This window comes from Mchenga conophoros, linkage group LG19, assembly GCF_057382185.1.
Source record: "Mchenga conophoros isolate Kocher_MC1m ecotype Shallow Benthic linkage group LG19, M_conophoros_male_GT1.1, whole genome shotgun sequence".
Taxonomy (NCBI): Eukaryota; Metazoa; Chordata; class Actinopteri; order Cichliformes; family Cichlidae; genus Mchenga; species Mchenga conophoros.
In genome coordinates, this window is record NC_140544.1 from 7,492,909 (window position 1) to 7,505,889 (window position 12,981).

The following is a 12,981-nucleotide window of genomic DNA, read 5'->3' on the forward strand; positions in this document are numbered from 1 at the left end:
AAACTGATTAACAATCCCCTCTGCTACTTAACTGACCACATCAATATCACAAAGGTTTAATAGATTTGATGCTGGACTTTGCATATTTAACATTTCTAACATTTATTATTTTGTGGTGGTAATTTTTAAACCCACCAATTTTCCTTTTGTTTCTTCTTCTTTCAAGACAATTTGGTTCATTTTCTCGTTGACCTGTTGGGTTTATGCTGGAAAAGGTGCATCAGGTTCTTCCTGATAGTATATCATGACAACTATCATTATACTCTGCTGTAATGCATGAATACCTTCCATAGAAATCACTTCATTTCTGTCATTAATTCACAGACTCTCTGAGTGTAACTGTTGTCAGAAAAACATAAAACACTTAACTTCACGTCCTCTGCAGTGGAAAAAAAGCAACTTGTCAGTTTTGTGCAGCCTCTGTCTTTTCCATTCCTCCAGAAGAAAACAAAGTGTTTTTTATATGAGTCAACAGCTCTGCCATTTTCTTTTTCTCGCCTCCTCTGTCTCTTTCTCCATGTAACCTCTTTTCTTTTCTTCTGTTTCTGTCGTTACTTCACACTCTGGCTTTCAGCTCTTTACCCACTGCAGCTTTGCTGCTTCCAGCTGCATTAAGTAAATAGGTAATTAATCTGTGCCTTGGGGGCTAACAGCAGCACATACCAACCCTGCAGCTTGCCCACAGGCTTGGAGGCAAGACAGAAGCAAAGTGAGACTGTTACTCATCAAACGCTTCACAAAACCACCTGCATATCTGCTCTGTCAAAACAACGCAGAATCACAACTTGATCTGTTATTACTCTGACACGTAGTATAGTATAACCCACTTAGCCTTTTTTTGTTCTTAAAAATAGATACTTAACTTACTTAAATGACTTTTCCCCCCCTGGCCAGGCAGTAACTGCTCATTTGATTACCTGCAGCGATGGAGGCCAGACGAACGTAGTCAGTGCCCCTCTCCTCTGGTTCATATGGGTAGCTCTCCACCAGGCTGAGTCCTGCCAACACAGAGGAAAGAGAGTAGTTAGCTAAATGGCTTTTCTTCTTTTTAAAGATTTTTGCAAAGTCCTAAATCCCAGCGTGTAACACTGTTGAAGGATGTAGTGTTACTCATAAAAGCTATAGATGTGCACAAAGCTGCAAAACATGCAAACCCCTCACATTTGTGTAAATTACCACAGGCTATTAGAAATTAGCTAGTTACAGAAGTTGCTAGAAAATCAACCACACAGTGCTCAACAACCTTATTAGACCATCACACAATGTACGGCTTAATGCCACAGCTCAGCTGCCCTGAATTATATTTAAATGGAAAATTTCAATGAAAATAGTAAAAAGGCAACATGACAAAATCTAATGTTTACAAAAGAAGGATTTTCTTGTAGTTTGATGCTTGCAACACGGACTGTAAAAAAATGTATTATGGTTTAGAAACATTCTTCAGCCGATTCAAAAGCAGGACATCATGAAGGTAGTCAGGCACAGAGAAAAATAAGAGATTTAAGACCCATGAAAGATAACAACAAGCTAAAAATTCAAATCAAAGGTAAACAGACAAATAAAAAACTCTAGAAGAATAAAATAGGGTAAATGGAACAGGGAAAACAAGGAAAGGACACAAGGAAGGAAAGAGACAAAGTTGAGACAGGACTATAGGTGCAGATGAGTAGTGCAAAATTCACTTAGGAGGGTTCGGGAGGAGGCCCCGGGGCAGACCCAGGACATGCTGGAGACATTATATCTCTGGCCTGGGAACGCCTTGGTGGAGGCTGTTTTGTGAGAGGAGGTGGCCGGGGAGAGGGAGGTCTGGGCTTCTCTGCATAGGCTGCTTGACCTGGCCCCGGATAAGCGGAAGAAGGTGGATGGATGGATGGATGGATGGATGGAAGGATGGGTTCTTAACTCATAAGTGCAACTAGTCCAAATAATTTTTGGATTCTGTCATCTGTGGAATGTAAAGTCTCTCAAAGATCCAGAGAAACCAGCTAGAAATCTTCACACAAGGAGAAAAAGGAGCAAATCTTTGAATAACTGTGATCTTCAGATCCTTGTGTGAAGATTCTTTAGTAGATGGTAAATGGCCTGTATTTGTATAGTGCTTTACTATATCTTAGATATCGCTGCATGGACTCAGGAACATTTTTGGAAACATCTGTCACTGAGCACAGATTACTGCTGCTTCCACAAGTTAAAACCATAAAGTGAAAACAACAACAATCGTGTTTTACCACATCTGGTCTGATGAGTCTTGATTTCTGCTGTGACACTGGAACCGTAGGATCAGATATTGGACCTTTGGCTGAAAATCTAATCAGTGGTTCAGGTTGTTGTTGTTGGTGTAATGGTTTTATTGGCCCACTTTAGACATCTTTAGCATCGTTCACGTGCCACCTAAGTATTCCTGCTGACCCTGACTGTGTCATGTCACAAAGGTCAAATTGTCTTAATCTGATTATCTGATGAAGAGTGACCAGATCTCAGTCCAGTAGAGCAGTGATTCTCAACCACTGTGCGTGCTGTGGAATATTACCTGGTTCCACCTGATAAGCACTCTAAGGCTATGTTCACACTGCAGGTCTTAATGCTCAATTCCGATTTTTTGATCAAATCCGATTTTTTTGTCTGCTCGTTCACACTACAAATAAAATGCGACAGCAAACGTGCTCTAGTGTGAACGCTCAATGCGGACCGCATGCGCAAAAGAAGACGTCACACACAACGCGCTCTGTTTAGACCCAAAGCAAACAGTATTGTTTGACAGATGGCCCTTAATAAAGACTTCGGATTTTACGTTGCCCAATTTTTGCTTTAAGTTATTTTGTTATTTACATAATAATGTAAATAACCTAATAATGATCCTTATTGCTGTTTTAGAGGAGCAGTGCTTCAAAGGATAGTTGCAGATTTCTGTCAGAATCTGCAGATTATACAGTACAAACAAAATGTTCACGTTTCTCCAACGCTGTCTTCCCAACAGTTTCACTGGATGGCTAGGAAGCGTTTGCGATGTCTTCTCGGGCGCTTCTCCGGAGCTGATAATTGGCGTCTGTCTTGTGTCAGTGACGTAAAAGACGGATTTAATGCGACATGACCGTTCAAACAGCAGTCGCTTTCTGAAACATCGGATATGTATCGGATTCAGTACCACATATGATAGTGACCCAGATCAGATTTGAAAATATCGGATTTGCGCTGTTCACACTGTCATACCATGATCGGATATGGCTCGCATAGGGTCAAAAAAATCGTATTTCATGCGCTTTCGCCTGCAGTGTGAACGTAGCCCAAGTGACTGGCGTAACATGCAAAGCAATTACATTCTCTTCCACTAGAGGGCAGTACAACTACCTGCTCTAATTAAATGGGTTGCCAACTGCCAGTTGCATAATAGCAATACAAGGAAAAAAGTAGCCAATCTGTCCTGCGTCCTGAAGAAAATTCCAACCCAGATGAAGGCCCTAGCATGAGTAGTGGTCAGAAGAAAGCAAAGAAGGACAAATTGATCCAATTCCGCTATGCCTGGTGGCAGGGAAAAATGCTTTTTTGTGACATTTGGTGGTGTGCTGTGTGACTTTTCTAATGTGAAATACGTGCCATGGCTCCAAAAGGTTGGGAAACACTGCAGTAGAGCACGTTTGGGACATGGTGGAACTGGAGGTTCATATCATGTGCAGCTGAAAAATCTGCAGGAACTGCGTGATGCCATCATGTCAATATGGTTTCAAATCTGTGAGGAATGTTTCCAGCACCTTGTTGAATCGATTTAAGGCACTTCTGAGGGTAAAAGTCGGTCCAATCGCATACTAGCAAGGTGTTCCTGGTGAATTAAGTGGGTAACCGTAATAGAAGTATATATATCTATCTATGACATAAAATGTTATTGATGTTTAAATAGAGATGAAGCGATGTTTAAATATAAAGTACATGCAGTTAGAAAAATAAATATTTATTATTAGTTCTGAACTTGAAATGTAATGAATAAATATTGATTGGGGAGGAGCAACTGCCGTACATAAACGGATGTTTTAGTAATGTTTGGTTGACCAACAGTCCATTACATAAAATGCACGACAGAGGCGTGATTGCTTGAAAGCATGCGTGTTGTTTTGTCTACGTGTTGCATGAAATTGACCTCATAAATGTTTTCTACAGACACTGATTGGTTTATCCGTACTTATATTTACATTGTTGTCAGCTTTGTTCTAGAGTCGAGCTTTTTCCATTTGGTCTGAATGTAAAAGCATACGCATTTTACAGGGCCTCTGGATTTTTATGGCGTTATTTTTGTGCCACTATTCTGAGCGCACGTAAAAAAAATGTGCAAGTACAAGTGTTGCATTTTGAGGAGAAATTTATTTTGAGCGAAGAAAAGCTAAGTTTGAGTGAACAAAAGTCATTGCTGCGTTTTTGCTATTATCAATATGCACACACAATGCTCAGTTTTCGACATAATAATGACTCTTTTCATTTCAGCCTGGAATCTACTGTCAAGCCATCTGGAGGTGGAAGTCTAATTCATGTGTACTGGGTGGCACACACTTGATAATCGCAGTGACATGATACCCCAACTTCTGCCCGCCTCTTTTAATGCTACTCAACTGAAGGAAATCCAGTTAGAGAAACTGTCCTCAAAAAATGGTTTCAAAAGTATCATAAAGTTCCACATTTAGCATGATTCAAAGCAATACGTTTTAAGTAGCATAGACTACATAATCAACAGTTCACTGTAACTATATATAGTTACAAGGATATTAATAATGAATAATAAAATAATGATTAAATTCACAGTTTTTGAAACAGCTTCTGGGTCCTGATCCGGATCCTGGCCCACCTACTGGTGACCTTGGGACTAATGCGAATCTTACCATGCAGCACAGATTGATGCAGACTCCAGTAGATACTCAGGCAGTTCTTCTCCTTCTTCATGCCTCGTTTACATTGGCAGCCATGCAGAGGGGTGGACAGAAGTGCCGTCATGGCGTTCTCACACTGGTTTCGCGCCCCGGGCCCCAGTTTCACGCTGCCGTCCCCTGCCACACACTGCCTGAGGGTGCGCAGTCGCGGGCTACAGGTGTCATCGCTGGAACAGGTGTCACCAGCACGCAGACAGTCCCTCCCACCCACAGAGAGGGCCATACGTGGGATTCCTGTGAGACAAGGGAGAGGACATGTTAGAGTCGTGATGGATTCTCGAGAGACAGCCGTGTAGATCTGTTTTGTCTTTGTTATTTTTTTTCACGTACTGACAGTTGTATTAACCAGTTTTTGCTTTGCTAATCGGAGGTTATCAAAGGTGGAAACGCATCAGACAAAAGACTTTGACTTACTTACTTTGAGGATAGAGAGTTAACAGACAAAAGGTCAGCCAACATATTTTGCCCTCCTGTTTATACAGGTGTAGCTACCATCCCCGTGTTTGTTTAATTATTGATCTCATTGGCTCATTTTCTGTACTCCCCGACAAAGCTGTTTTGCTACTTTGTGAAAGCATTACTTTCAAATTAAAAGCTAATTTAGTACGCACTTCAGTCTTTAATATGAGTGAAGCTCCTGATAAAAGTCCACTTGTGCGCCCCTCATGTTTGTCATAAACTTGGAGTGCCCGTGTCCCATAATGTGAAACTTGTCGGCACACTATCATGGGGGATAATCAAAAAATGTTCACGGCTAATTTGTGCACTAGAGTAGTTAAAGCTCTCCAGACTTACAGTGGGGATTCATAACGTTTTATTTGCTCCCCCCGCGATGAGAGAGCTCACTTTGACGTGCGTAGCTGATGGGTTTGCTCCTTTAAGCAAATCAAAACAAACTGCTGTAAATAAATGCGAAGTATTTATGACTCGCTGGTTCATCTCTAAGACAAAGCAATTGAGCTGAATTTAATAATTGGATTACATTTTCGCATCCCTCGTCAGCAGCCATCAAACACGGTCAATGATTCCTCTTGCCAGTAAAAAAAACAACAAAAAAAATTACATTCATAAACCCGAGGGGTGCGCTATATTATTCATGAATTCATACACATGTCACATGAAATCCATCTGGTGCCACTGACTAGGTTTTGATGAAACTTGTATCTCACCAATACCAGACGTGTTCTAAATTACACTGAAGCGTTTCAGCTCCAGTCAAAACAAAGTGTCATATTTGTTACAGATTGGCCCAGAGAGCAGCTGTATTAGTTGTGGGGGGGACAACATTTTTACCGTCTGCCTTTTTATTTCATGTGGCACTAATAACATGCAAGCTTTATTCCCCTAAGGACAATATTTATTTCCAGCTGTCTAAGAGTTCCTGCTTAATATTCAAAATATACAGTGCATGTAACATTAAATGAAACATCTTATTATTAGAGTAAAAAAAAAAAGAAGAAGCTAGAAGTGAGTGAAAAATGCTAAAAAATAAAGAGCTAAATAAGAGTGTACAGTGGTGATAGCCCGTTTTTGCCTCTAATTGGGCTCATTAATGAAAGGATCAGTAATTTTTTTTGCCATGTAAACTATCTTAAGCTGCGAATGCTAATGTTTGTCTGCTGACAATGCAAATTTGCAGAGGAACAACAGGATATGAGGTTAGACATCTCCACTGTCTTATGCAAATAGTTAATTATTTTCATGCTAACTGCTAACATGGATGTCATAAGTTTGTCAGGCTCGTAAGCAAAAGTACTGCGAGAGCTGAAACTTTAAATTGGACGATGGTGCAAGGAAACTTAAGAGTACAGCACCAAATTCTTTGGCAATCAATCAAATAGTTTTATTTTATTCATGTCACCATGGCGACTCAAGAGGAGAATGACAGATGTCGAGATTCAGATTCCCAAAGATTGGATCAAACAATGCCACCTCAACACTTTCTGCAAAAAAATAAATAAATAAAAAAGAGTTAAAATATTGTCTTTTAGTGACATTTTGTGTCTTTATTTCATAGCTGCAGAGAAGAAAGGGAAATGTAAGGAGAGAAAGTGGTGCAAATTGAAGTAACTGAACCTGGGACTTGCTGAATTTGTGCTCTAGCCACACTGCTTCTGGGTTTCTCCGCAAAACTTAATTTTTAACTGTTGTGGATATCCTGAAGTTTTAAACACTGCATATATGTCAGGCTGGATTTTGGTGAAAAGCATCTAAAACATCTCGATGCACCAAGAACGCTTGAATTTCAGGGAATGGTGCAGCTATAAAATATCAACTTTTCATGTTTGCGTACACCAAAGTGAAAATTTAAGGCCTAAATGAGACATACAGGCCAGTTACAGCTTAATAAAATTGAATTCCATCTCACTAACTGTGGGTTAGTTTTAGACTAACCCACAAAACTGTCAGAATTGCTCATCCCTGTTTGACTCAGACTGTCACTCTCCCTGGATGGATCTTGGGGGTCGATCAGATAAAACAAAAGGTTACAACTTCTTTGGCTGAAGCCTTCCACACTCGTGAAGAAAATGGGTTAACTGCCACGTGCCCGGCTGGATACGTCTCAACTGTGCCGAGGAATGAGCTAATCCAGCGGCGGCCTGTCAATAAAAAACTTAGACAGTGAGGCAAGAAGCTTGTTGCTATGTTTGTGGATGCTGCTGAGAGAAAGCATCTGCCACTCAAGTGAAGAGCTCATTTTTGCTGAGGTCTTGACAGGCAGAACTTATTGTGCCAAACAACAACAACAACAACTACAAAAGAACCCACCTCCCTCCTCACCAAATCAGTTATTTCACTATAGAATCTTAAAATCTGATGTATCTTATGTAAAGCACGGGGCGGTGGGGAGAGAAAAAAAGAACTGCAGGGTGAGATAATGTCATTCGTTTTTGATGCAAATCAGCTCTGCTCGAGAGTTTTCTTGGATCAAAAGATGGTACCTAGGAAAGAAAGAGTGGAGGAATCTGCCGTATGTCAAGATGTTTCACTCGCTCTAAGAAACCCCTAAAAAGTCAGATTCGCATTGGAAACGCGCAACATTGCCTCATCCCCGTGGCGGTATTCCTTCACTGGAGGTGAGGAGAAACAATATTTAAACACATTTGGAGTTGCTTCGTTTTGCTTCTCTCACGCGAGTGCGTTTGAACTGCAGGTGAGGGCTGGATTCGTGGGTGGCGCGCGCGTGCGTGCGTGCGTGTGTGGCTGTGTGTGGGTGTTCTGGTTTAGAAGGTGGAGCAGAGAGGAAACTTAAAGCAGAGTTTTCCTTGCAATTGGTTTCAAGTATGGTGGGGGCGGTTGGGGGTGGGGGAGAGCTCCTGTGAGCAGTGGCAGTGCGAATCTTATTAAACTGCAACTAATCCAGTGTGGAGAGAGGTTTGATATTTGTCTGAGGAATTAAGCAGCACTCCAGATTGCCAGAGATAACTGTTTGCCTGGAAACAGAGCCGCGGCGCACCGGCAGTTCAAAGACAGACAGTCAAAACCAATTAGGAGAAATCAGTTGCCTTGTCATTCAAATTCGTTCCAACCTATATCACTTCCTGTTTACCCCACCGAGGTAAATAAACTATTTGGGCACCCTCTCTCTCTCTCTCTGCTTTTTTGTTTCTCTTCCTGCTTTTCCACTGATTCCCTCTTTCACGCCATGCTTTCCCCACATTCTTCCTGTCATGGCCCCCTACCCAGCTTGCGCTAAAACACACCTGGTACAGTTCAAAGAGAAGATTCTGAAATCAGAGAAACATTTTAGTAAATAAACGTTTTTTTTTATGGAAAGAAAATGAAGAAGCAGACAAACACAACACTGAATTCACTTGTCATTCCTGTGATGTCGGGCCAATTTGGCTTTATTCTTAGAGCCGGAAACAAAAACAGACACGAAGAATTAACAATGTTTTGTTTTTTTTTTGACAGGGAAACCATGGAAGTGCTCACATTAGCAATAACAGGGGGGGAAATGATTGTGTTTTAAATGGCGGCACAGCGGACCGCGAATTGAAAACAACCGTGGAAAGCACGTCACGTGTCAATTCACAGTGCAAAGAATGAATCACTGCCAGTATCCTTTAAAAATCTATGAGCTCCATCAAAAGCGTCACGTTCTCTTATGTCACATGAAAGGAGCTGAGAAATGCTTAATAACTGACGTCCATCACTGCAAGCAGTTCATGAAAAGAATGATTATGATTAAAGGGTGTGGAGGACAGCCAAGCCAATAATAAAACGATGTAGTATTCAAAACATGCTGTGTGCTTGAACCAGAATCATGTTAAGATTTCCTAATGAGAGAATCCGAGTAGAGACCACTCGCCGTCTGTTACAGGGGAAGGAATCCTTTTTAATTTCCCGGTGCTCTGAGCTTTTTACATCTTCTAATTTTGTTTTTCCATCTTCAGGTTTTTCATTTTCTTCTTTTTAATTTATTTATTTTTTCTAGAAATACAGTGTTTGATCTGCAGTTGAGCTGCAGTTCCTTAAATAGCTTAGAGGCTCCAAAGGTTAGTTCCCATAGAATCTGGTGTTAAAGTGACTAAGTTCAGAGAGAAAAATTAGTTTATGCGGTACAATGTTCACAATCTCAGTAGCTAATAGTCTTTATAACATGTGATTTCTGTATAACTCACTAAGTTCGGGGTGTAGCTCCTTTGGCTGACAGGAGTCCTCACAGGCAGAAAATCAGGATGAAAGTGGACATAAAGCTGCGGCTTCCACAGACAGAGTTACAAATATAATGGATGATGTCATGTTGTATATGCTCATCCTTTTGCAAAGTGCAACACTACAGTTGCGAATCTAGTCACATACATCGCTCAGGTGTGATTTTGACACCTTCTTCCACACGCAGTCTTCAAATCCTGAAGGTTTCGTGGGCTCCTTCTGTGAACTCTAAGCTTTAGTTCTTTCTATAAATTTTCAGGGCAGGTGATTGGCTGGGCCATTCTAGCAGCTTTATTTTCTTTCTCTGAAACCAAATGAAAGAGTTTCCTTGGCTGTGTGTTTGGGATCATCGCCTTGCTGAAACATCCACCCTCTTTTCATCTTCATCATCCTGGTAGATGACAGCAGAATTTTTTTTTTTTATCGAGAATGTCTCAAAACATTTTTCCATTTATTCCTCCTTCAATTACACGAAGAGTGCCAGGGCCTTATACTTAAAAACAGCCCCACCTCCAAACTTCACTGGTGGTCTGGTGTTTTTGGGGTGATATGCAGTGCCTTTTGACCTCCAAACATGGTGCTCAGATTATATGTCGAAGGCTTGTCTAAATGTTGTGCTTCACCATGCTTTATCTTCAGAAATGGAGTTTTGCCTTGTCCCTGCTGATTTCAGGTGTTTTTGAAGCTCTCCACAAGTGGCTCTTGGACGACTCTTCTTATAATGTTTTTATCTCTTCTGTCTGAAATCTTGTAGGGAGCACCTGGTCGTGGCCGGTTTTTGGTGAAATAATATACAATCAACATTTTTGCTCGAGCTCACTAGTTTTACTCATCATGAGATGTTTCTTGTGTGACACCTTTTATAGGCTGTCAGTCGGGACTGAACCAGCTGATATGAATTTGCACTCATTGGCAGGATTGCTTTCTAATTACTGACAGATTCTGGCTGGTGTCATGACTTTCCATGTCTTTTTGCACCTCCTGTTCTTTATGTGTTCAATACTTTTCTCCCCTTATCATTGCACATTACTTAATTTATGGACATTATGGTTTGATTTCTTTGCATGTGTGGTTTGGATGGGTTTTTACTGTCATCTGGTAAGAACTGTATGTCAATAACACCTTTACAAATATATTTTAAATTGCTAACGTGTTCAATACTTATTTTACCTGCAGTATGTTGTGTGTACTCGGTGTACTATGAATACCCAGTATCATAACTGGCAAAAAGTTCTGTATAAAAGCCTCTCCCCTCATCCTCTGCTATAGCAGAATGAGATGGACCATCGACTAATTTCCAGCCTTTAAAAAGCACTTATGTTAATAGAAATGCCAGTGCTAGCTAGCTAACAGCCATTTTCATTTTTTACAATAACTGCATTGTGTTTAACTTCACACAACTCTACCCTATGGAAGCTCAAGCACTAGTATGTGAGCAGTCTACTAACACAAGTGTCTGAATGAAGATACTGTAGCCATCAAAAACATTAGTGAAGCTTTAGCTGCCATATACAGCTTGCTGGAAAAACATCAATGGTGGAAAAACAAGTCAGCTGCTGTCAGTGCTGCTGCTGTTCCAAAATAGTGATATAAAGCAATAAGACTTATTGGTGCCACACTTGTGGGCCATGAAAGTAAATAGACATTGTGTATGAAACTTAATTTATCTTATTGAACTTGCCCAGAGGTAGCAAAAAAAGCTTTCTTTACATACTGTTTAGAAAGACTATTCCCAATATCACCATATAAAAACCCCACCAAAAACAACTGCCCAGTCTTTAACTCAGTATAAAGCAAGCATTCCACTCTTTGCTAAATGTTCCAGCTACAAGTTTCAAACACTGACGTAACAAAGATCTGGACCTGTAACTGATGACTGAAGTTTGTTATCTCTATTTGAGCTGATGCAGTCTCCATGCTGCTTGTAGTTTTTTTCTTCTTCTTCTGATTTGACTAGAAAAAAAAAATCTTTTGCTTCATCAGTCGCGCTACAGCTGAGTAACTTGCTATAAGACAATATCATGAATCTTATTAAGGATAACAGCCTCTTGAATTGTTTGGTAAATCTTTGACAGCACTACCAAGGGACAATGCTTTTGTTATTGTATTGTAGCTCCCTATTAGCTAACCGTGCCTCCCTGAACACTTTTTAACCGAGATGACTCACACAGTGTCTGCTGGGGCTTTTCTGCTCTGTTGTTGCTCTTTTTTTCACAGCTACTAATAATGCCCTCTCTCCTCCCCACCAGTTTTGCCAAAAATGCAATATTCTTCCCATAAATGCATGGACACGTCAGTGTCAAAGATCCAACATGCTTGCATTAATGTCCTCATAGCAGTAAAAAAAAAAAAAAAACCCAAAAGAATATAAGCATGTTAGCATAACTTTAGTTTGTATTAAAGTCTCCTTGGACAACAACTTGCAATGCATGATGAAATTTAGAGACGATCCAAAGTACTCTGGCTATGATGCAGAATACTAATGCTCTTCCCAGATTCCTCAGTGACTAATCCATCCCAAAGAATGTCAATATTATTCCACAGCTGCTTCAGAAAAAAACATGCAAATGCAAGTTGGGCATTTTTGCTCTTTTTTTCTCTATTTTTCTGTCTTCTTCGAATTCAAATGTGTATCATTTACCCAGAAAGTATACGGAAAAAAGTAGCAAAAAAAAATATCAATTTTTTCCAGTGAGAAAGTAACTTTACCCCTTTAATATAAAGATCATGCTTTTTGCCGAGACATTTATGTTTTGCAAGATAATATTAAATTGATTTTAGACTGAGCTTCAGTGATAGGAATGATGTGAAAGAATTTAATTATTATTATGCTAAAGTTAGATTACAAGATCAGAGTTTGAAAAGATATGGAAAAAGGCTCAGTACTTCAAAAAAGTACTGACACTAATATTATAATAATGAATGTGGGTTTTTATTTAAATGTGAATTACAGATACAGCATGAGAGAAATGGTAAATGGTAAATGGCCTGTATTTGTATAGCGCTTTACACGTCCAGTCATCCACCCAGTCATCCACCCATCCACACACACACACATTCACACAGAGAAGAATAATATGTAATAGAATTGACAGCATTTGGCACTTTAAGGTAGAAATCAAGCAAACTGTTGAAGCCCAGTGGTAGACTCGAGCATTTTACCTGTTTTCCCTCAACCACATTTCAGAGGTAAATGTATTTGCTCTTACATGGAAAGTCTGAAGTGTCCAGGTCCAAGCCAGCTGAGCAAACTCAGTCTGTTGATGATGAGGAGGACTATGTGATTCAGTGAAAATTCCCAGAAAAGCCAGACAGTGTTTGTCGACTACTTTTTCTGTAGGTGGCCAAACAGAAGAAATGAAGGCAATGGTGAGTTATTTTGTTTTTAGAAGTCTTCTTTGTGAAAGGC

General features: G+C 40.1%; 1 protein-coding gene across 1 annotated transcript in view; it reads right to left on the reverse strand.

Annotated features, from left to right (window-relative positions):
* The window catches only part of gfra4a (GDNF family receptor alpha 4a), a 150,702-nt gene that overhangs the window by 30,376 nt on the left and 107,345 nt on the right, over positions 1 to 12,981 (reverse strand). Inside the window, exons 2-3 of the mRNA XM_085257623.1 lie at positions 4,866 to 5,147; positions 918 to 998 (exon numbers count right to left, since the gene is read on the reverse strand). Of these exons, the coding sequence (XP_085113749.1) occupies positions 918 to 998; positions 4,866 to 5,147 (363 nt within the window). The remainder of the gene's footprint in view (positions 1 to 917; positions 999 to 4,865; positions 5,148 to 12,981) is intronic.